General features: G+C 55.4%; 2 protein-coding genes across 3 annotated transcripts in view; both read left to right on the top strand.

Moving 5' to 3' along the window:
- The window catches only part of LIG1 (DNA ligase 1), a 38,301-nt gene extending 25,148 nt beyond the window's left edge, over positions 1 to 13,153 (top strand). Inside the window, exons 17-28 of the mRNA XM_080828073.1 lie at positions 225 to 310; positions 1,033 to 1,148; positions 2,163 to 2,258; positions 2,942 to 3,052; positions 3,610 to 3,681; positions 5,366 to 5,510; positions 5,639 to 5,721; positions 6,885 to 7,037; positions 9,227 to 9,280; positions 9,829 to 9,972; positions 11,321 to 11,413; positions 11,538 to 13,153. Of these exons, the coding sequence (XP_080684199.1) occupies positions 225 to 310; positions 1,033 to 1,148; positions 2,163 to 2,258; positions 2,942 to 3,052; positions 3,610 to 3,681; positions 5,366 to 5,510; positions 5,639 to 5,721; positions 6,885 to 7,037; positions 9,227 to 9,280; positions 9,829 to 9,972; positions 11,321 to 11,413; positions 11,538 to 11,621 (1,237 nt within the window). The 3' untranslated portion in view covers positions 11,622 to 13,153. The remainder of the gene's footprint in view (positions 1 to 224; positions 311 to 1,032; positions 1,149 to 2,162; positions 2,259 to 2,941; positions 3,053 to 3,609; positions 3,682 to 5,365; positions 5,511 to 5,638; positions 5,722 to 6,884; positions 7,038 to 9,226; positions 9,281 to 9,828; positions 9,973 to 11,320; positions 11,414 to 11,537) is intronic.
- A 1,331-nt stretch (positions 13,154 to 14,484) lies between these two features.
- On the top strand, positions 14,485 to 20,669 carry CABP5 (calcium binding protein 5; the record flags this gene model as incomplete). 2 transcript variants are annotated; one of them, XM_080829107.1, is made up of 6 exons in its annotated part: positions 14,485 to 14,547; positions 15,912 to 15,939; positions 16,844 to 16,987; positions 17,870 to 17,979; positions 19,421 to 19,568; positions 20,644 to 20,669. In XM_080829107.1, 6 exons carry the CDS (start codon positions 14,485 to 14,487, stop codon positions 20,667 to 20,669), a joined length of 519 nt encoding a protein of 172 aa, XP_080685233.1. The 2 variants fall into 2 exon arrangements, with proteins under 2 accessions (XP_080685233.1, XP_080685232.1); XM_080829106.1 differs by having other exon boundaries at positions 15,909 to 15,939.
- Positions 20,670 to 23,894: the final 3,225 nt, after the last annotated feature.

The following is a 23,894-nucleotide window of genomic DNA, read 5'->3' as shown; positions in this document are numbered from 1 at the left end:
CAGGCCCAGAGCAGGGGAGACGGAGCGACGTGCAGTGGTGCTGAGGGGGGCAGTGTGACAGCCAGCCGGAGTCGGGGACGTGGAGGAGTTGGGGACGGGCGGGAGCAGACCCCCGGACGAGGGCAAAGACCGGCAGAGGCGCAGTTTGCAGCCAGAGCACAGGGTTTCCAGGCTGCCAGAGTTCTGGAAAGACAGCTGCCGGCTCGTGTTTGCCCCTGCCCCAGCGAGGTGCCCGACCTGGACCGGATCATCCCTGTGCTGCTGGAGCACGGCCTGGAGCGCCTCCCAGAGCATTGCAAGCTGAGCCCAGGTACAAAGCCACGGGGTGGGGGGCGGGGACCATGGGGCAGGGGGCATGGGACAGGGTTGGGGGAACCTGCCCTCCTGCACGCTCTGCTCCCTCCTCCCGGCATAGCTTCCTCCGTTCTGCCAAGAATCTGCGGATTCCTCCTCTTGCCTCCAAAACGGAATCCTGTTTCCCATGCTGAAACCCACGCGTCTTCTCCTCAGGGTCCCAGTCGGATGAGGCGGGGAGGGGGTGAATGCTGGGACAGAGTTATTACCCTAAAAGGCAGCAGATCGGGCCAGACAGAATCTTTTCTCTCACATGTAAGAGTCCAGAGGAAGGCAGGTGATCGGGGAGGACACCGTGGCTGGGCTCCAGGGATCCCCTCTCCCCCGCACCGGGGACTATGTTTCCTCTGTCCCGTCACTTTATTGTCTCGAGGTTTTCACGCTAAGGTGTGTGACCAGAGGTGGCTCAGGTTTCTAGATCACAGAAGAGGGAGAGAGAAGAGGGGTAAGGGCGTGACCCAGACCTTGCACTCACCACTCCCCATGCATCCTAATTGGCATCCTAATCACGTGGCCTTCCCTCCCTGCAGGGGAGGCTGTGAGTGTCCCAAGCTGGGAGGCCAGGTGACAGCGTGTTCTCCCTGGGGCACAGCCAGCTGTCTCTGCCCCACACACCCCTGTCCCAGGCATTGCTGGCGCCTCCCCCAGCTTACTCTGACTCTCACTCCTCCCTCCCAGGGGTTCCCCTGAAGCCGATGCTGGCACACCCCACCCGCGGAGTCAGCGAGGTCCTGAAACGCTTCGAGGAGGCAGCTTTCACCTGCGAGTACAAATACGATGGGCAGAGGGCGCAGGTAGGGGGGCGGACGCACCCCTGCGGCAGGAGGGAAGGTGCCCAAGAGTGGGGCCCCGGGGCAACTCAGACCCGAACTCAGACTGCGTCCTGCCGCAGACCGCCCGTGCGACCTCACACTTCTCAGGCCTCAGTTTCCACCTTCACATAGTGGCTGTGTCAGTAACCACCGCGAGGGCTCACTGGAAGTCAGTTTGATTGGACAAAATCGTCCAAATCTCTGAGCCACAGCAGCGGAAGTTGAAGCAGTGTTGGCTTCGCCTGCCTGTGCCCCGTGGGTGGGGTCGTTCACTGTACCAGCCGTGGTGGGAGGCCCCTCCTTAACCCGCAGCGCGCTGGCTGTGTACAAGGGCGTCCCCGCCCCGCAGTCAGGGATGTCCTTGCTTGGGTCTGTAAGGACGCTTCTCGTGGCTCTTCTGTCCGGGCGGGGAGCTGGGGCTGCCGTGTTCACCGTGGGGGCGGATGAGCGTGTGTGGCGGGTGACACGTGGTGCTCTGAGGCCCTTAGAAGCAGCGAACGAGACTGATGGATCTTCAAACTGTGATACTGAGAAAAAATAAGAAACAAAAGGATTTACAGTAGCGACAATGATCTTAAAAATACGTATGTGTTTTAAATCACATGTGCTGTATCCAGCACACATGCAGCTGTCGTACGAGTAAAGCAACATATTCGTAGTTCTGCTTAAGGACTATGACCAGGCTCTGTATAAAAACACAATACATTCAGATATTTATGGCTTAACACTCGGGCAAATCCGCGCAGACACAGGAGACACCTGAACCTCCAGGGTTGGGGGCGGGGGGGTTGGTGGGTAGGGAGGATGCGGAAAGAGATGGCAGGGGCTTCCATGAACGGGTGGGAGGCGCCGTGTGGATGGAGGAGATGACTTCCTCCAGTCTCTGCCCTGATTCCTCCTCCAGAGCTTCTGGAACCTTCTGCCGGTGAAGGTGTGGCTAGGGCCAGCTGGGGTGGGCCAGGCACTGAGTCCCCCTCCCCTCTCCCACTGCCTCAGATCCATGTCCTGGAAGGCGGGGAGGTGAAGATCTTCAGCAGGAATCAGGAAGACAATACCAGCAAGTACCCGGACATCATCAGCCGCATCCCCAAGGTGGGCGTCTGCCGGGGTTGTGCAGCAGTGTTCCTTTGAGGGAGAGGAAGTCCTCCCAGTGGAGGTGAAGAGTAAGGACAGGCATTCTAGCATGGTTAGCATGTGCAAAGGCCCTGTGGTTGGAGGGGCCTAGCCAATCCACAAAACAAGAGAGGCTAGCCTGCTGGGGTGCAGAGTCTGGGAGGGCCAGAGGCTGACCCAGGAGAGCCCCCACAGCTTTGGGGAGCTGGAGATGGTTTTTAGCAGGGATGCACTCCGATCAGACTTGGGGTTTGCTCGGAGCACCCTGACTACTGTGAGGAGAGTGGGTCACACACAGGGTCCATGCAGGAGCAGGGAGACTGGTAGCATGATGTGGCCTTGGCTGGACCGGGCTCAGTAAGATGGGAGGCTGGGGGTGGCTTAGAGATTTCAGAGGGGAAGTGGGCAAGTTCCCGGGGAACTGACAAAGGCCGCTGGGTTTCCAGCTTATGGGACCAAGTAGTAAGTCTCAGAAAGGTTTGTTTTTCCCTTCCTTGTGGGCAATGAGGGTATGTATCCGTACATGCATCTCTAAGTTGGCATCAGTTCATCGGTGGATCTCGAGAGCTGTGGAAGGAAAAGAACATTTGTTTCTCTGGGCCTGTCTTTTGTCCTCATCTCCTACCTCTCAGTAGCCCCGGATCTCTCTCTTCACCTTTCAGATTAAACTCCCGTCAGTCACATCCTTCATCCTGGACACAGAAGCTGTGGCTTGGGACCGGGAAAAGAAGCAGATCCAGCCATTCCAAGTGCTCACCACCCGCAAACGCAAGGTAGCCTCCGTTCCCCTCTGCTGCCTGCCATAGTCGCACACTTTCTCCTCTTCCTCCCAGCCCTGCCCCGTCCCCAGCAGAACAGAGTGTCCACTGGGATGCGGTTCTTGCTGCCTTTTACAGGGTGGCTGCTGCAGCTCCAGCCATTACGTTCTCATCCCAGCATGCCAAGTACAAAGGGGGAACAGCCCTTTTCCTATGCCTCTGTTTCATCGGGAAAGATCAGTTCCAGGAAGCCTCCCCGCAGTCTGTGCCCCTCAAACTACTTTTCCTTCATTGGCCCAAACTCTGTCCCATCAACACCATTAGCTACAAGGGAGGCTGGGAGAACAAATATTTGACAAAGGGGAGTGAAGTTGTTGGGATTAGCTGAGAGCCATCACGATGCAGAGCCTGGAGCCGGGAGCATTGTCACCCTCACGGGTGTGTGGCCTGTTGGCTGGAGAGAAGGGGAGAGTGGTAGGTGACTGGTGTCCGCCTGGGGCATGGTGAGAGGCACACTGACCATGCCCCTGTCTCCATCCCCCACTCCTGCTTTCCCTTTTGTCCCAACCCAGGAGGTGGATGCAGCAGAAATACAGGTGCAGGTGTGTCTGTACGCCTTCGACCTCATCTACCTCAACGGACAGGTGAGTTCTGGCTGCGGGTCTGGGGGCGGGTGGGGGCTGTGTGTGAGCTTGGGAGCCGGCGGTCTGTGGGGCCACACTCAGGCAGCGGCTCTCAAAGTGTGGCCCGAGGACCCCTGAGGGTATCTCCAGTGCTCTCTCGGGGGAGTCTTTGAGGCCCAACCCGCCTTCCCCAGCTCAGCAGCCGGGCGAGGCCGAGTTTCCCCACGCGGCTGCCGCTGTCTGAGTGCACATGCACACATGAGAGCCCGGCTCCCTTAACAGCCAGACATGGAAGAGTTTGCAAAAACATAAACTAATGCCACCTGTTTTCACTAATTTTTCCTAACACGGGCACATTTCATAAAAATTTGTTGTTGGCTTAACATATGGGAGGCTTTGTTTTTAAATGAATTAACAAACGCCCAGATTTCTCACTTTTCACGTAGCCAGTATAAACACGCAATTTCGTCGTGGGTACTCCGTTGCTGTTCTGGTACATACCCAGAGACGTAACCCGCATACACCCGAGCTATCTGGAGTTGGCGGGGGCGGGGGGGGGGGTCCTGAGACTGGAAAGTTTGCCAACTACTGCTCTGGGGTGTGGGATAAGAATCGGAAGCCAGACCACCCCTTTTCACATCCCAGCTCTCCCTTCCTGGCTGTGTGGCCGCAGACCAGTGACCCACCCTCTCGGGGTCTCCGTTTCCTTATCACTACTGGGATCAATCACCAGAGTCTCCCCTTCAGAGAGTCTCAGAGTGAATCTGGATGCAGAACGGATGAGTCTGGGCTGTTGAGATAAGTTCCATCCCCTTGCAGGGGTGGAAGAGAACATAAGGAGTGAGCTCCCCATCTCAGGAAGCATCCCACCTTAGCCTGGTGGAGGAGGGCCGCGCCTCCCCTGGGGCTGCATGGGCGAGAGCTAGGTGGCTTCTTCCCCCAGCCTGCCCGATGGTTTGTAAGAACAAGGCTTCCTCCCAGATTCAGCTTCGAATCAGCTTGTGTGATTTCCCGCGGGGCTGTTCTGAAATCAGGGGAGTGTACAGAACATGAAAGGGGGCAGTTAATAAGGGCACAGAGAGTAGATTCACTTCCAGAAGGTTGGCGAGTCTGTTTTACCATATAAAGCAAGCAGTGTTCTCCCACGAGTGGATTTGGTCTCAGAGCTCGGCAGACGAAGGCCTGCGGGCCCAGTCTGTCTCAGCCTTTCTTGTCTGTAAAGAAGGTTTGATGCTCCTGTCTGCTGACTTCTGCCCAACAGCCCGCAGGTGAGCAGTTGCAACAGAGCCCAAGTAGCCCACAGAACCGAGAATATTCACTGCCTGGTTCTTTGTAGGACAGGGCTGCCGACCCCCGGATGAAAATGGAACGCGTTCTCAGAAACACGTTTAGGTTACACCCCTGTGGTCACCGGCTTCCTTCTGGCTCTGTTCAGCCGGCGTTGAACGAGGAACTGTAGCCCCAATAACGAGTCCGTTCCAGTCTCCAGCCCCCTCGCCGCTCTTGACCTGCCCTTGAAATTGGTCCTTTCCCTTCTCAAAATCCTGGTGCCGGCATGGTTCCTCCCTGTCGGGCCGGTCCGGTCCGTCGGGAGCTGTGCAGTGGCTGGTGACACTCGGGCGTCCTGTCTCTCCCAAGCCCCGGCTTCTTCTCCTCCACAGTGACGTCCCTTTGTCTCTCTCTTCCTGCCCCACCCCCAACCCAGTCCCTGGTGCGCGAGCCGCTTTCCCGACGCCGGCAGCTGCTCCGGGAGAACTTCGTGCAGACGGAGGGCGAGTTTGTCTTCGCCACCTCCCTGGACACCAAGGACACGGAGCAGATCGCCGAGTTCTTGGAGCAGTCTGTGAAAGGTGAGGGGGTCTGGGGCCGGCCGCCGCGTGCGCCCCGCGCTCCTGCCCGCCCCAGCCCCGGTGCCTTCCGCGGGCTGGCTGTCCTGAGCCGGGGCTTCACAAAGGCCCCTCGTCCGTATCTCCCTCAGACTCCTGCGAGGGGCTGATGGTGAAAACCCTGGACGTCGACGCCACCTACGAGATCGCCAAGAGGTCCCACAACTGGCTCAAGGTGAGCCAGCCCGGCCGCCCTTCCCGTGGGTCTCGGCCTCGCCTGCCTCACAGTCTAGCCAGCCGGAGACCGCCCCTCTGAGCGCTGCCCCCGCCTGAGCACCATGGGAGCTACGTGACGTTTCTGTTCCCTGCGCGGGCCGTCTGGGTCAAGTGGGGCCGGCAGGAAGGGAGTCAGCCAGGCCGTAGACGAGATGACATCGGGGTCGATGAGCATTGTGAAGAAAGCAAGTCGAGGTCAGGGGCCAGCGAGGATCTTGTAGTGCTCTGGTCATGGGGAAAGGCCTCTCCAGAGCTGAGGCTTGGGTCAGGACACGGATGACAGGAAAGGGTCAGCCGCCTGGAAATCTGGGACAGAGTATCTAGGGGAAGGGTGGAGGCAGCAAGTGCAAAGGCCCTGAGGTCAGAACAAGCAGGGAACGAGGCCTTTGAGGTGCGAGGTGAGGTCAGGGTGGAGAGCAGCTCTCAGATCACCCAGCGTGTCAGGGATTGTTGTAAAATACTCTGGGTTTTCCTTTAAAGGTTTTGAGAAACCAGTGAGGTTTTAGGCAGGAAGTCCCATGGTCTGATTATCATTTTGCACAAGGCATCTGGCTGGCTGTGAATGGCGGATGGTTGGGGGTGGGGGGCGGTGCTGGGCAGAGCGGGCGCCTGCGGGCGGGCAGCTTGCCTGGAGGGGGCAGGAGGACTGCGGAGCCGGCTGGGTTTCTCGGGTGTGTGTTAGCTGCCCATGGTCTTTCTCCCCACCGTGCTGTCAGCAGCTGGAAGTGTATGAGCGTTTCCTGTCTTAGGACCCTTTCCCTGCTGTGTCCCCAAGGCTGAGTCCTGCCTGGCACTTAGTTAATATTTCTGGAACAAATGATGAATGTTCTCCGTGTGAAGGAGTGAGTGGAATGTGTCTCTGTCCTGAGGGAAAGGGGGGACCCAAGGAGGACCCCTAAGCTCTCCGTTTGACCTATCCCTTCGGTCCCGCCGGCTCTTCCCACTTTGGTCATCTCTTTCGCATCCGCTCTGGAAGTCCAGAAGCTCCTTCCGTGGCCAGCCTCAGCCCGGCGGTCGTCCTCGGCCTCTGCGGGAGCGCTCCCAGACTCACCCCAGCCCCAGCTCCACCAGCGAGGTCCGTGCCTCGGCAGCGCCCCCTCACCTCCTGCCTTCCCTCCCCAGCTGAAGAAGGACTACCTTGATGGCGTGGGCGACACCCTGGACCTCGTGGTGATCGGCGCCTACCTGGGCCGTGGCAAGCGGGCCGGCCGCTACGGGGGCTTCCTGCTGGCCGCCTACGACGAGGAGAGCGAGGAGCTCCAGGCCATATGCAAGGTGCAGGGAGGCAGGAGGGAAGTAGAGTCCGCTCAGCCTGGAGGGTGGCGGGGGGTGAACCAAGAGGCTCTCGTGCCGTGTGTAGGATTATTTTTTCTAGCTTTTATGTGCTTTTTCTGATCCTGTAAGTAACCCTTGCTTCACGTAGAGAAATGTGCTATCATAGTAAGTTGTAAGGGAGCTACGTCAAGAATTGAGTTCAGCTGCAGGTGAGGATGGCTGACAAGGGTCTTACATTTCTCTCACATAAGGAGTCTGCCGGAGGGGCAGGTGGCTCTCCGATGTCACTGGGGACCCAGGCTTCTCCCCCCGCACAAGGGTTTGGTCATGGGCTTCCGACCTCATCTTCATAATGTGGCTGCAGGAGCTCCAGCCGTCATGACCGTGTACGTTCCAGGCAGCAGGAAGGAGGAAGGGCCTGAGCAGAGGGATGTGTCCCCCGCGTCAGCCTCAGCCAGTGAGCAGCTTTTGTGGCTTGGGTCAGAATTCTGCTCCTTGGCCCTCCCCCGCCCACAGGGGAGCTTGGAAAATGCAGTGGTTTGGGTTTTTATTTAAAGCTACGCACATTGTTGACCCAACAAACATGAGGCTTTTGCCACGGAACAGCATAAACTGTTACCCACAATTCCAATGCCTAGAAATAACCACTAGTAAGAAAAAAATTTTTTAAAGATTTTATTTATTTATTTGACAGAGAGAGAGAGACAGCGAGAGAGGGAACCCAAGCACAGCGAGTGAGAGAGGGAGAAGCAGGCTTCCCACAGAGCAGAGAGCCCGATGTGGGGCTCGATCCCAGGACCCTGGGATCATGACCTGAGCCAAAGGCTGATGCTTAACCGACTGAGCCACCCAGGCTCCCCAACCACTAATAAAATTTGAGGGAATGTCTTATTTACACTTTTACAAAGCTGTGATCTTTGTATAACAGGAATTTTTCCTCTTGCTTTTCGTCCTAGAAATACTGTGTTTTAAATGTCATCAGATACATTTAAGTAACGTAGTGATAAAAGATGCTAGAGCGTTTGCCCTTGTCTTTAAGACTTCTAGAAGCACTACTCAAACGTGTTAAACTTAAAAATAAAACAGTCCTTTATTTTACCAGCAAAATGGTTTCATTCAGAAATAGCGAAGAATTGCAGTTGGGGACACGCAAGCTGTGGCGAAACCGTGGGCTCGTGCCACGGAGGAGGAGAATGTTATTTTATGGAGCAGAAGATGGCAGGGGAAGGGGTTGTTTTGAACAAAAGTTCACTGGGGGGTGCTGAGCACCAGCCCGGGGCGGGGCGGGGAGGGGACCGTTTCTTGGGGGGCTGAGTTTCGTGGGAGAGCAAAGTCTGTCTTTCCCTACCGGGGGCCTCCGCCCTGGGAGCCCATCACGGAGGCTTGGGCTGGCCTCTGTCACGGCCCGTCCTTCCTGTAACTGACGATCAGGGGCCTCCCTCGACCAGCCCCTGACCCCGCGTTAGTGAGGTGACCCAGGATTTTTCACACACGCTTGTCTTGTGGGAGATGTTCTGAGAGATGGGTGTGCCCCGGGTCCCGGACCGGCTCCGCTTGACTGGCCGGTTCGCTCGTGGCCAGCTTGGCTCTCACGAGTGACTCCGCACCGCACAAGGTGCTTAGCCCCGGGGAGCCGTGACGGAGGTGGCCTTACTCATTCGCACGCATCACCGGGCACCAGCCCAGCTCTGGCTCACGCTCTCGACCCACGACAGTGTTCTGGAAGAGCTCCATGCCGGAGAAACCACCGAAGGCTCTCGACACACAGAGGGCTTTCTGGTTGGCATTTCCTGTCTGTGTTTTGGAGACGTGCGTCTTGCCACGTCTGCCGGCAGCCGAGTTTTTGTTAGGCTGGACAGCGTGGGTAGGTGAGGGAAAATCTTCAGCAGCGAGGAGATCGGAGAAGACAGCCCGCTCCAGGGCCGGTGGGCTACGGGCGAGCCTGGGGACCGGATGGAAGGAGCCAGGGCTTGTCCAGCAACCGCCAAGTGACGGGCTGCGGGTGGGCAGGGGACTGCCGCTGGGAGAGGGGATCCCCATCCAGGCACCCCCCCACCCCCGGCATTTCCTCTGTGGTTTCCGTGGGTTCTGGCTTGGCCGGAGTAGGGTGGGGGCCTCCCCTGTGCAGAGCTGGGTCCTCGGGGGCAGGAGCCCCGGGCCGCACGGCTGAGCCCCTGTCCTCCCCGCAGCTCGGAACCGGCTTCAGTGACGAGGAGCTGGAGGAGCACCACCAGAGGCTCCAGGTGAGTGGCGCGGCCTCGCCCCCTGTCACCCTGTGTGCACGCAAGGCTCTGGCCCTTCACCCTCTTAGGGGCTGCGGGTGCTGGAACAGGCTCGGGAGCCCCACATGTCCAGCTTCAAGTCCCGGCTCTGCCAGCTGCTAGCCCGGGGTGTGGGTGAGGGAGCCTCCGCTGCCCCGAGGGGAGGGGATGAGTCATGGGGAGCACTCTCGCGGGGTCCCCGAGTCGGCCCGGAGTGAACCCCGACAGGACTGGGGAAGCCCCTAGTAATTGGACCTGTTGGTGGCACGGTCATGGGTATTTTGCGGGTACAACTCCCTTTTCTGTGCTCTGTCTCTGTCTCTGACATTCTTTGGTTTCCTTCTCTCTCTCTCTCTCTCTTTTTTCTTCCCTTCCTTCCCCCTCATCCCCGCCCGGGCTTTTCCCTTAAGACAGTCTGTACTTGTGCCCCCTTTTTGTCCCCTTTCCTATCTCCCCGACCCCCCAACCCCCAGCCTTGACTTGGAGACCCGAGACCCTGTCCTCCTCACACCCACTGCTGTTGCCCGCAGGCCCTGGTGCTGCCCAGCCCGCGCCCCTACGTCCGGGTGGACGGCGCCGTGGCCCCTGACCACTGGCTGGACCCCAGCGCCGTGTGGGAGGTGAAATGTGCTGACCTGTCCCTGTCCCCCATCTACCCCGCTGCCCGGGGCCTGGTGAGTAGCCGGGGGCCCGCGGGCCACAGGCAGCAGGAGGAACCCAGGGTCAAGCTTCTGGATGGGAGGTGGGGAGCAGGCCGGGAGATGAAGCCCACGCCTGTGCCCGGGCTACAGTAACTAGGAGGGCTTGAGCTCAAGTTTTTTTGGGCATCCAACAATGGGCTCCAAGTCTCAATTTAAAAAAAAAAAAAAAAAAAATAGAAATACCGCAGGTGTAGAAAGTAGACACCGAAGTTAGTTCCTTTAATACCAATAACCTCACGTTCGGCTCCTCAGCGTTTTTGAAAACACGGTTCTTCTGAACGTAAAGCTTGGGACACTTCCTGGTGGGCAGTGACGTCGGCTGGGGCCCATCTTTCCCGACTGCAATTCATTTTCATGCTGCCACGTTTTAAAATCCCCAGGCTGATCTCTCTGACCAGTGGCTCCGGCCCCCAGGCCAGCTCGAGGGTCGGCCCGGCACTAGGGGAGGCTCGAGTTCAAAACGTGCCTCCTTTGCGATCCCCTCGGGCCCTTCAGAATCTAGCCAGCGTGTGCTTCCCTGATGGGGAGTGGACTTCCCATGAAAGGCAGAACTCGGGTTTGGTTTTTTTCCCCAAGATGTAGTTATTTTAGAGAGAAAGTGCAGGGGTGGGGGGGGGCAGAGCACAAGAATCTCAAGCAGACTCAGCCGAGCCAGAGCCGGCGCAGGGCTCGACCTCACGACCCTGAGGTCGTGACCTGAGCCCAAACTAAGCATCGGACGCTCAGCCGACTGAGCCCCCCAGGGCGCCCCAGAACTTGCATTTTTACATCGAATTTCTGTCTTAACATTTCTCGCTCAGGCTCCCTGTTAGGCAGTGAGGGTCCCCCGGTGACAAGTGGCAGGAGCGGTGTAGACGGAGCTTCCGAGCGAAGCAGGCACCCTGCTCGCAGGCCCGGCCCTGCCACACACCCTCCCGTCCTCACGAAGCACTGAGCGTGCCCGGCCTGCTGCTGGGTGGGGAGGTAGAGCCCCGGAGCCGAGGGCGCTGGGCCGGGGTCACACAGCCCCTGAGCTAGGAGCTGGGATTTGAACCGTGCTGTCTGGTTCTCGAGCCTACCCCGGGTCTCTGCTGCCCTGACCCCAGGTAACAATAGGACGGCAGCCTAGGTCCCAGCTGCTGGCTCTTAAGCTGTCATTGTGCTCCAAGCACTTTATTCCCTTATTCAGTCTTGACAACCCGTTGCTTGGCCCCGTTGTATAAATCAGGAAACCGAGGCCGGAGGGCGGGCGTGGGGAGGAGACCCGGGCTGGGGACCTGCTGCCGGGAGCAGCCTGTGGGCTGGACCCCAGGAGCATCTCCACCCTCGCCCCCTCCCCCAGGTGGATGGTGAGAAGGGGATCTCCCTTCGCTTCCCTCGGTTTATCCGCGTCCGTGAAGACAAGAAGCCAGAGGAGGCCACCACCAGCGCCCAGGTGAGGCCTCAGCCGAGGTGGGCTTGCCTCGCCACACCAGCTTCTCGGTGGAGGGTTCTAGAACTGAGGTTGGGGGGCAGCCCTGGGGCTTCTGAGCCCCTCCGCCACTGCCCGCTCTCTGCAGGTGGCCTCGCTGTACAGGAAGCAGAGTCAGATTCAGAATCAGCAGGGCGCGGACCTGGACTCCGACCCGGAAGATTTCTACTAGGCTCCTGCCCTCCCAGGGGCCGGGGGCCAGGGGCCAGGGGCGCGGATGCGCGGATGCCCCATTGCACGGCAGACCTGCTGTTGCGGTCGTGGGGGGCCTGGAGTGTCACAGGTGTGCGTGCGTGTGCACGTGTGCGCGCGTGTGTGTGTGTGTGTGTGTGTGAGGGGGATGGGTTAAATGGGTTCTGGGATTTATTCGATCCTTTTCTTCAATAAATAATTATTGAACACCCGGCGCCGTGTCAGGGTGTGTGCTGGGCTCTGGGGTACAGCCCCAGGAGCTCCCACGTGGGTGGCGTGTGACAGGCCCCGTGCCAGCACCTTCCCGTAGACTCTTCCACGGCGCTGGAAATGTCCCGTGTCCACACAGCCAAGCAGGACGGCCACCGGCCGCACCTGTCAACTGAGCCATGGTGTGTTTTATTTCATTTTCATGAATTTTCCTGTGAGCAGCCACATGCCGTTAGGGGCTATTGTAGGAGGCAGTGGCAGTCTTGCCCGTGAATGTTAACTCTGGTAACCCGCAGCGGTCCTGCGAGGCGGGCAGTGGGGGGGCGGGGGGCACAGAGCAGGGATTGGGCATCCAGGCCCACACCGGGGTTCTGACCCAGCAGTCTGGCTCCGGGCCCCATCCTCGTGGGAGACAGTGCAGTGACTGTGAGACCCCCTCCCCAGCTCTGCAGCCCACCAACTGGGGACTGCTGATTCTGGGGCCTGAGCCGTGAGGTTTGGTCACACTTAGATCCCCAGCCCCATGGTTCCCTTAGGCACAGAACCCAGTCTTCCTGAGGAAAGCGGGGCAGGGGACATGCTCTTCACCCCCCACGCCTCTGCACACCCCCATGAACGCACCCCCCGAGCAGCCGGGGCCGCCTGGCCCTCTGCCAGGGCTGGGCAGGGACGTCCTCACTCACCAAAGACCCTCGCAACAATTTGTATTACCCCATTTGACAGATGGGGGCACTGAGGCACGGGGATGGAAGTTAGTTTCCCTACATCCTCTATTTAGGAGACAGAGGGCCAGGATTTGGTCCAGGCGGTCTGCAGGAGGCCCTGTGCCCAGAGTGCCTCTCGGGGGGAGCCTCTTGTGCCCCCCGAGGGTGTGGAACCTAATCCCACAGGCAGTGAAGGTCTGGAAGTGACAAGGTCCTGCCGATGGCTGGAGATGCAGATGGTGAAGGGATGACCCCGGGGTGAGAGGTCCAGGGGCTGGGGGCGGCAGCTAGAACATCTTTCCCTGGTGCAATGCTTCTAGAACTTGTCAAGACCCATCAAGGACGGAAGGTGCTCGGAGCTGAGTCCTGGGAAGTGTGTGCAGAGTGGGGGAGGGGAGAGGAGCGCTCATTCATTATTGCGCATGAATCGAACATTTAATTTCAACTTGTCACATTACTGATGATGTTCATTTGAGTTATTTGATGAAGATGCAGTCTGCTCGGTGTCCCCCCTGTAAAGCGACCCTCCTTTGCAGTTAGCATATTGGAAGGGATACCTTGTGCGATGTAAATAAATATTACCACACCTGGCACTCTTATTGCTGTCTATATGGATTCCTGGTTTCCTGTGTTACACTGTATGCCCTGTTATTGTTTATTTGGATTTTCAAATTGCCCCTGATACGGCCGGGGAGCTTCTTCGGGCTGACCTCTGTCCCTTTGCCGGGACCCCACAACTCTGTCCTTGCTTTACTGCCCAAGAGGTTTTAGGCTCATCTTAGACTCGCTCGTCCTGCTCCAGACATGGGAGCAGCCCAGTCTGCCAGGACTCGGGCCCTTCCCGTGGGGAATGGTATTTAGAAGACGAGCCCTGGATGCTGGAGGTGTCCTCTTAGCTCGATGACGTCCCCGCGCACCCCGTGACGTCTGTGTTTACTATTACGTCCCTCTCTCTGTACCGAAACCCGCCAGTACAAACCCGTGCCTCCGTTTCTCATCCTGACACCGCAGACTCCTCCTGTCCCCCCTTTCTGTACCCATGAGGAGCCTGATTTCCCTTTCTCCGTCGTAGAATCCCCTTGTGCCCACCCCGTGCAGCGGGACTGCCCTTCTGGCCCTGACCCCACATCCACGCCCTACACCGTGCTGCCCCCGTGAGTGGACACACTAGGGACCTGCCTTCGACGCCTTCTCACTCGGCTGCTGCTGCTCCTGCAGCGCCCGCCAGGCTCCTCTCCCCACGCCCCAACACTCTGTGCCCCACTGTCCCTCCATGGGCACCCCCTCACTCCCACACCCAATTTGAACTCTGGCTCCCTGTCCCGATTCCCTCCCAACCCCACCAGTAGAGACCCTCGTCGCCTCCTTGGGCTGTGACACTGCCGCCATGACTTCCCTTCCCCAACCCCTTAGCTCGCTTGCCCTTAATCGCTGTGGGTGGTCACTTCCCGAATTCGGGGGCTGTCACCGGGCTCAGTGACCGCAGCTGCCTGAGGCCGTGGGCCATGTCCGCTACATCTTCACAGGCCTGGAGGCCGGCGGAGGCCCGGCTTGGAGCGAGCACTCTGCAGGCCCGCTGGAACGCGAACGAATAGGTGCCCTCCGCTCTAATCCCCGGTTCCGAGACCGTCCGGTTCTATTCTGGGGATAAAAGGTCAGAGGCTGAGACTGGCGCCCCCTCCACGTCACTCAAGCCAGATGGGGAGGCAGGAAGAGCTCTGATCCCTCCCCAGCCGCGGGAGAGATTTCTGATCCAGCTGTCACAACTCTCCGACACCGGGACCCGGACGGAGGGAGAGGCCCAGAGAGGCAGGAAGACTTGGCGAAGCAGTGCCAGGGAAGATAAGGAAGCCCAGCCCGCTGAGGGGGACGGGAAGGAGGGGGAGCCGCCTTGAGCCTGGTGCCCGGTGCCCCGTGCCCTGCCCCTCCATGCAGTTTCCCATGGGCCCCGCCTGCATCTTCCTGAGGAAAGGCATCGCCGAGAAACAGCGGGTGAGGTGGCGGGCAAGGCAAAGGGAGCCCGGGGTGCGGGCTAAGAAGGGGCGTGACGGGTGCAAGAGGCCGGGGGCCGGATGGGGGACCCAGGCAGGGGGTGCGTGCCTGAGAAGGTAGAATTCGGGGAGCTCGGTGGGCCAGTGAGGCGGGTGAGGGTGAAATCAGAAAGCAGCAGAAGGGGGAGAGGGAGACCCACAAATAAAAGGGGAGCTGGGGTGTCCCTGTCCGTCACCACCCATTCCTGTGGGCACCCAGAGCAAGGACGATGATGACATCAGCGGCCACTTCACCGCAGCGCTGCTGCGTGCCCAGCCCTGCGCAAAGGGCTTCGCTTTCCCGCGGTCATTTCATCCTGTTAAGCCCACGAGGCCATGCTTGTGTTCCCATTTCACAGATGCAGACGCTGAGGCTGAGTCACAAAGCCCCTGCCTTACGCAGTTACTGAGTGGCAGGGTCCGTTCAGATCTGTTTGATCCCAGGGGGCTTACTTTTCCTTGTTAGGCTTTCAGATGACCAAAGAGAGAGAGGGAGAGAGAGGGAAGGAAGGAGATGGGGGAGGGGACAATAAGAGAAGCTGTGGAGCGGGGTGGGGGCGGGGAGGCTCCAAGAATAAAGGGAGAAGCCTGAGGCCGGTGGGGCTCCCCAGGTGGCGTGCCACATACATACCCAGGGACATCCTGCCTGTTCTCCACTGAACACTGGTCCCATGCAAACGGCTTCTAACCCTTGGGAGAAGGAACGGGGCGGGTGGGGAAAGAATCAAGGGGATATAGTGGAAAGAATTTTGGCTCAGATTTCAAATCTCAACACTCACTGCACCTGACCTCGAGGAAGTGATTCAATGTCTCCCTGCCCCAAGAAGGGCTCTGCCACTTAGGAGCTGTGTGACCTCGGGCCATTTCCTTAACCTCTCTGTTCCTCAGCTTCCTCTCAAGGAAGATGGGAATGCTGTTCGGTCCTACCTCCCCGGGTGGTTCTGAGATTTAAATGACATTGGCGCTCAAAGCACGTTAGCTATGATTCCAAGCCTCGTTTTCTTGTCCCGGAGAAAGGAGGGGACTGGATGCCATGGCATCGAAGGCCCCTTGCGGCACAATGGGAGGGATATCTGTTCAGGAAAGACAGAGGGAGAGAGTTCAAGATTCCGGGAGAGGAGAGAGGAAACGGGAAGTGATGAGAAAGAGGGTGAGAAGCCACCAGGGGTGGGAGTCAGAAGGTGGGAGAAGGAAGAGGAGAGCGGGGTGGGGAGAGACGGGAAAGGGAAGGGGTCGCTCGGAGGAGGTGGGGGGACACGTTTAGAGAAGTGGATATTGGCTCCCTGACCCTCTCCAAATTCCCTCTCCTGCATTCCTTTCCAGGAAAGACCCCTGGGACAAGATGAGATCGAAGGTAACCTCTGTCCCCAAATGCCACGTCATAGTCATCCACCACTAGGCTTCTCCCTGTGCATCTCAGGGTAGACCCTTCCCATGCAAGCTTCATCCCCCTCTCTCTTCCCACTCAGCCGTGATTTTGTGCAACTCCTTCTCACGCTCACTTAGGAGCCTCCCAAAATATTTAGAAAGCACGCCCATCCCTAAGTATCTCAGAGACCCAGGAGAGACACATGCATGAGTTTTTGTTTTGGGGGGTTTTTTTAAATTAATTTTTATATTTTTTTATAAACATATAATGTATTTTTATCCCCAGGGGTACAGGTCTGTGAATTGCCAGGTTTACACATTTCACAGCACTCATCATAGCACATACCCTCCCCAATGTCCATATCCCCACCACCCTCTCCCGACCCCCCTCCCCCCAGCAACCCTCAGCCTGTTTGTGAGATTGAGTCTTTTATGGTTTGTCTCCCTCCCGATCCCATCTTGTTTCATTTATTCTTTTCCTACCCCCCAAACCCCCCATGTTGCATCTCCACTTCCTCATATCAGGGAGATCATGTGATAGTTGTCTTTCTCCGATTGACTTATTTCACATGCATGAGTTTTAAGTTGAATCAAAAACTTGACTTTTCTTTTGGTGGTTTGGCAGTTTCCCATAATTTCAGTCCAGAATTTGGAGGCCCGCCATGCTGTCGCTTTAAAGTCTCATGGATCATTCCTCTTGTACATTTCGGTCTTGCACGTTACAATCTCCAGCCACATTTCATCGCTCCCTTTTGAAACTTTTGTTTTCAAAGATGCTTTCTCCTTTGCACAGTCTCTAATCGGTGACTCCCTGACGGTTTCAAGGGATGCCAGTCTTCCCCATGGACTGTTTCAGGTTCCCCCAAAGTTCTTCTCTCTTAACTTTTCAGAGCTTCGGGAAGCATTTCTTGAGTTCGACAAGGACAGAGATGGGTTCATCTCCTGTAAAGATTTGGGGAATCTCATGAGGACGATGGGTTACATGCCCACAGAGATGGAGCTCATTGAACTGGGCCAGCAAATCCGCATGAACTGTGAGGCCAGGGCAGGAAGAACTGCTGGGGGTGGGGGTGGGCTATGGTGGAAGGGGGAGGGATGTGAGGCTAAGCCAGAGAGAAGGAAGAGGGTAGGGGTCGCTAGGAGTCTGGAAGCAAGCACTCCAGGATGGACTCAGGGAGGCAGTGTTGGAAGTGGATAAAAGGGTGACTCTTCGAGGCAGATCTCGGTTCAAGACCCACTTCTATCATTTACTGATGGTGGTGCTTTTGAAACGTGCAGTCAGCTCCCACACTTGAGTCCGTTTCCCCACCTGTCGGGCGGAGACGATGTCACTCCTTGTGGGATTGCGATCAAGGAGCTGATGCAGCTCAGGCTTAGCCTCCAGTAAGCGGTGATTCATGGAGGTCACAACCACAACCACCGGGATGCGTTGGTAGAGGGCAAGACTGGAACCCAGTTTATCACTGGAAGCAAACTTGGGATGGATTTCAGAGCTCATTTTGAGAAGGAAGCTGGGACAAAATTGCTCTGGGGTTTGCTTCCAGCCATGCCACAGAGTAAATGAGGCTAGGCATGGATGAGATCGTGTTCCTATCTGGAAGGGATTTGGCTCCCACTGAATTCACTCTCCCCCTTCTACAGACCAACAGATGACTGGACGTAGATCTGAACCAATTAAGAGATTTGCCCAAGGTCACAGGGACAGCTAGTGACTTCCATCCCACGTACCCCGTCCACCCTGGTTGGGATTAGAGGGACTCTGGGGCCCAGTTTGGCTGAGAGGGAAAGTTCTCAGAAGGCAGAGAGATCAGAACAGATCTCCCTGTTGAACAGACCTCCAGACCTTGAAGGGTCCAGCGGGGTCATGGGGGGTTGGTTCCTTGGCATCTCACTAGACACGCCTCTTCTGTCCTCAGTGGGTGGCCGTGTCGACTTTGACGATTTCGTGGAGCTGATGACGCCCAAACTGCTGGCCGAAACAGCAGGGATGATCGGTGTCCAGGAGATGAGAGACGCCTTCAAGGAAGTGAGTTAAGAGTTTCATGGTGTCGGTGCTTAAAGGAAACCTCAGGGCTCTATGATTGGTCCTCAAGTGTGGACGGAACCCACCCAAACCAAGTTTTTTGGAAACTATAATGGGATGTATAGGGAAGGAAAATGACATCTTCCAAACCCTTGCAAGGCACAAGGCCCTCTACACATACTCTCTAGTTTAAACATCATACAGAACAGTAGAGGTAAGTGACTCCTTACCCCAGTTATGCATATGAAAACATTGAGGCTCATGGAATTTACAAATCTTACCCAAGGTCCGGCAATCCCCAGAACACACGTTAGGACCTCTAATTTCCATGCCCATAATGGGAAGAAGGAATCCAATAATTTGAGATCCCCCAGGGGAATGCAAAGAGATAATCTGGTTTAACCCACTTGTAGAGATGCTTAAAAAATGAGACCCAGGGAGGTGAGGGTCTTGCTGAAATTCGCTTTCATCCCCTAATAAAATGTGTTTCTCAGGGGCACCTGGGTGGCTCAGTAGGTTAAGCGTCTGCCTTTGATATATAGCAGGTGTGATTGAGGAACTCATTTTTTTTTCATTTTATCTAATTTTGATTACTTTCAATTCGATTATTTTTTCAATTTTCACAGTTTTCAATTCATTTTTCATTTTCAATTCATTTTTTTCAATTTTCACAATTCAACAGAATATAAATTCAATTTGTGTGAATTTAAAAACAAATACACAGTTCAGTTACTGGGAAACATTCCTTTCAGAAAAACTTGGGTGTGTGGTCTACCTTTTCTTTTTTTAAAAAAGATTTTATTTGTTTATTTGAGAGAGAGAGAGAGAGAGAGAGGAGGAGGAGCAGGGGCAGAGGGAGAGGGAGAAGCAGGCTCCCTGCTGAGCAAAGAGCCCAACACAAGACTTGATCCCAGGACCCCGAGATCATAACCTGAACCGAAGGCAGATGCTTAACCGACTGAGCCCCCCAGGTGCCCCTGATTTGTTTTAAACAAACATGAACGCAAGGCTCTGATGTATGGACCGTGAGGGGAGCCAGAGGACCAATCATGGGGCTGTCATGATGGTCCAGGCAAGAGATGATTGTGGCTTTGGCCACATTAGCATCAGCTGGCTAGGGAAGGATAGTTAGCTGCCCCACCTGCTCGGGATGTAGAACATGAAACGTTCTGGTAGATGGGTAAAGTGTTTGCAGCATGGAGGTTTGTAAACAGTTCATTGATTCAGCATACCAGGTGGCAGGCACTGTTTGGGGCTGGGCACGGGGCGGTAAATGGGGCAGTGAACAAGGCAGCGCTGATGACCACCTTTGGGGAGCTGACCCGCCTGTACACCATGTGCAAAAGCGCTTATCTTAATTCCTGACCCATAGTCAACTGGTCAGTAAACACTGCTCTTGGGATTGTTGTACTTGTGGCTGACATCACCCCCCTGCTCCCATCAGTTTGACGCCAATGGAGATGGGGAGATCACCCTTGGGGAGCTGCAGCAGGCCATGCAGAGGCTTCTGGGAGAGAAGCTCACGCCCCGTGAGATCTCGGAGGTTGTGCAGGAGGCTGATGTGAACGGAGACGGTACCGTCGACTTTGAAGGTGACATCACGTGGGGACAGCCACTGTTAGACGCTTAACCCTCTGAGCCACCCAGGCACCCTGACAAAAGCTAAATTCTTAACCCAATAGTCAAGTGCATCCATGGTCTGCCCCCCACCCACTCCACACTTCAGCAACCTCTCTGTGAGCTGCAGTGCTCTGGGGCACCCTTGGCCCCTGCTCTGTGTCCTTCAAATCCTGTTCCTTTTTCCCTGATGCTCCTTCCACTTCCTGCACCTTCCCCATCAGTGCATTCTTGGGTCTTATCCATCCCTTGGGAATTGGCACAGCAAAGCCTCTGCCAAGAAGCTTCCCTTCACCCTTAGCTGGGTGTATTAAACCCCACTCTGTGGTCCTACGGATGTTTTCCTTTTCCTCTCCCTTCAAAGGGAGTAATCGCTGAAGACTTTGATGCTCTGAGTTGTGTTCGCCTTCCAGGCTGGAGGGTGGTGAGGGATGTTCTCTGAACCATCCACTGTCATTCCCCAGAGGGAAGTTTGGTAGATATTCATTGCATGACCACAACTTAGTAAACATTTGCTGGATCTCGCCAGGCTCAGGTGTGCAGGGGGGCACTACTGGAAATCTGAACAATGTCGGAGACAGATCCCCAGGCAGGGGAGGGACAGACTGACCTCAGGACCTGGTTGGGGCCCTGGAGCTCATCTGGCATGGAGTCACGGAGCAGTCAGAGGCACCCTGCCTTCATTCCAGGCTTTGCCACTCACCATCCACGTGACCTCAGGCTCACTGGTCAGACTCACTGGCCTCTGCCTACCTGTAAAAATGGTATTTACTCCTCCAGGATTAGTTGAAAGGATGAGATCAGATAATCACAGTTATTATTGAACACTTCATGTGTCTTATAAGCATGATCTTGTTTAACCGTCTGAAAGACTATAGTAGGCATATGGCCGTCCTGTGACTCCCAGTTTGGAGACGAAGAAACTGAGGTACACTGGCGACTTTTCTGCAGATCCCCCGTGGTTCTGGACACGCACACACAGTAAGGGCTCAAAAGCAAATGCTGGCTGCCCTTACAAATACACGTCTCACCAGGGACTTTTCTTTGCAGAGTTTGTGAAGATGATGTCTCGCTGAGAAGGTTCCAGAAGCCCCATACTCCCCGCCCTGGCCAACGTGGATCAAACATTTGCTGAGGACTGAATCCCCCTGGGCCCTTCCAGGAGAGAGGGTGGGAGGGTGCATGGTGATGGGCCCTGCAGAGAGAGCATGAGGTGAGGTTAGCCTGGAAGTGATTGCTTTGCCCAGATAGCGCTGTGGGGTGAGGGGTACCTCTCTAGAGTGAGATTAGAGTCTACGTATGGAAATGAGATTGGGACTAGGGTCAGTGCCATTCCCCCAATTCCAAAGGTTAAGGACACCTTTTGACTTTTCGTAATTCCCAATGCCTATGTCTCTTCCCCAGCGTCCTCTTGGGTCCAACTCCTGAAAAAGTTCAGCCCGTAGTCCACACTTCCCCCCTTCTTGCTTCCGATCTCCTCAGTTTCTTTCTGTCAGTAAGAGGGGGCATGCCGATCTTGGGGCTTCAAACGGGGTTCCTGATAAGACTGGGCTTGGAAATGGTTCATTAAAGAGGCTTTCAAAAGTGAGCTTAGCCCGTTTTGTTCATTTCTCGGAAGCTCAGTCTGCTTTTCCCCTCTAGCCTCCTACTTCCTTTTCCTTGTGTAAGATACTCAGGCCACTGAATTAAATCATAAATCTGGATTACTAAGGTTTAGGGCAAGCTGATCCCCAGGGGAGTTAATCCCCTGCAAAATGTCATCAAGCAAAGGCAGGGCGGGGGAGGGGGGGGGACGGGGAGTTCTCAAATTCCAGCTCAGCCAGGTGGTGTGGAAACCATTCCTGAGAACCCCAGCCCCCCTGCATTGGGCCACCCCAGGCACTCCGGGAGTTGGCCTCTGTTAGGGGGGACGTCATGCCAGCCCCCACACCCTGACACTGACCTGCGCCCTGAAACCAGAGGGTCTGTTCCTCCTCACCTCTACCTGCGGGGCAGGACGCTCCAGGAACGCAAGGTCCCCAAAGTACAGGGTTTGTGTCCCACCTTCCAGAAAGTTTTCCTCACATCTGAAATCCACTAAGTAGATGTATATAATGGGTCATCCAGTTCAATAGCCTCGTTTCATAAAATTAAAATTTCGGTTTTGCCCTTCCTTGCTCCCTCCCTTTCCCTCCCTCCCTCCCTCCCCTTCTGCACTGCATTCATTCAACAGTGATATATGAAGTTGTTGCTGTAGGTGCTCTTCCAAGCATGGGGCTCCCTTGATGAATGAAAACACCTATCCCCGCCCCCCTCCCAGCAAACTTACATTATAAAGGGAGGAGACAGACACGGAACAAAATACATGTTTAAATATAATCCTAGTTCGTATGGTAGAAGTTGGTAAGAGATATGGAGAAAAATGGAACAGGAAAGTGGTTTAAGGGGTCTGAGAACAAGGAGGAGTCCCCATTCCATGTAGGGGCATCAGGGAGTCTACTGAGCACCAGGGGCATATCCAGAGGAAGAGCACTTCCAACACAGTGTAGGGTAAATGCAAAGGTCCTGAGGCAGGAATGTTGTTGACTGTGTTGGAGGAATGGTGAGAAACCATGGTGGCTGGACAGGGGTAGGGGGTAGATCAGGGTTAAACCATGATGATGGAATGTTCTAGATCTGCACTGTTATAGTAGCCACTCGCCACATGTGGCTACTGAATTTTAAACCTGGTGAGTGAGGCTGAGAAACTGAATTTTATTTTTATTCTGTGAAATCAACATTTTATTGACAGTGATTTTATGAATGATGTCAGGAGGGCAAGGGGAAGGGGATTCCGCATAAGCAAGGCACAGAGGCTGGAGTCGGGAATAGGGCGGGGGCTGGAGTGTACTGAGTGAGGGGGCAGAGGCAGGAAGCGTGTAAGGGAAGGCTGGAGACAAGGGCGAGGCACATGTGGGATCTGGGGGCAGGAGAGCCAGGTTTCCTGTGGCGTGTTTGTATGTGATTGGCGTGTGGTAGTTCTTGAGCCATCATGGAATGAAATCTTTGGGCTTCTCCAATGTCTGCGCAACGTGACAATCAGATTGGTACCTTGTGGCTGAATGGTTAAATCTATCCCCAATGTCTGCAGGCAGTGTGGGATAGTGGCCGCAACTGCTCAGTGTTCTATGAAAGAGGAGGAGGGGGAAGAGTGGGGAGGGGGAGAGGGAGGAGAACAATAACATGAGGACACATCTGGGCTCACAGGGAAAAGGATTCTGTAATCAATTACTGATGTCTGCCACGGGCACAGGGAAGGAATAGTCAAGGTAGGATTGCGATGAATTTTCTTTAAATTCTTTATTTAAATTCCTATACTGTTAACATATACTGTATTATTAGTTTCAGGGGTAGTATTTAGTGATCTGTCAGTTGCATGTAACACCCAGTGTTCATTACATCAAGTGCAATGACTTCTCTACCTTCTGTTTACTTACGAATTTATTTATTAATGATTTAACAAGTATCTATAAATGCTCCACCCAAATCTACCATTTCCCAGAAAGAGAGAGCAGGCTGCAGTTCCTCCTTCCTTGGGCTCCTGGGCTAAGAATCTGACCTCCCTCCATGAGACTGACCAATGCCGTCACCAACGTTTCCTTCACCACATTCCTGTCCCTCACCATATCTCTCATTCCAAGAGGTACAAAGGGCAGCCCTGGGGTTAACTGTGGGTTCCTTTATTGGTGGTTATGCCACATTTCCCCTCTATTTTTCACAAAGGATCAAGTGATTAAGCAAAATGGCGGACAAGCTATTTCTAAAAGTGATTAAACTTGAAAGACTCAATGAAAAAGACAAAGCAGGTTCTAAACGTGGTATGTCCATCTTCCACTGAAGATATTTTTCCTCCCCTGGAAAATAAAATCACAAGCCGGCATTCAGGTAATAGGTATGCACTGACTCAAAACACAATGTGAATACCAAAGTATTCAATGTATTGGTTTTCAAGACTGAGTCAGAAGAGGAGGAGCTGAGACAAGAGTGGTTAGACACCCCTGCCCTTCACCTGGCTCACAGGGGCTGGAAAACACTGACCATGAGCACCTCAGCCTCACTTCTACTAATAGGTTTGGTGGAAGAGGGACCTGAAGAAGATAGTTGTGCTCTGGTTGTCCACTAAAAATGTCCTTCTTTCTAGCCACAGCCTGGGGATGACTAGTGGGTGTTTTTGGTTTGGGTTTGGGTTTTGTTTTAGAGAGAGAGAGTGTGTGTGGGGTGGGTGGGGGATGAGGGGAAGGGAGCACAGAGTCCAACTCAGGGCTCAGTTCATGACCCTGAGA

Source organism: Martes martes (assembly GCF_963455335.1).
Source record: "Martes martes genome assembly, chromosome: 17".
Taxonomy (NCBI): domain Eukaryota; kingdom Metazoa; phylum Chordata; class Mammalia; order Carnivora; family Mustelidae; genus Martes; species Martes martes.
This window is presented reverse-complemented; position numbering and strand designations above follow the sequence as displayed.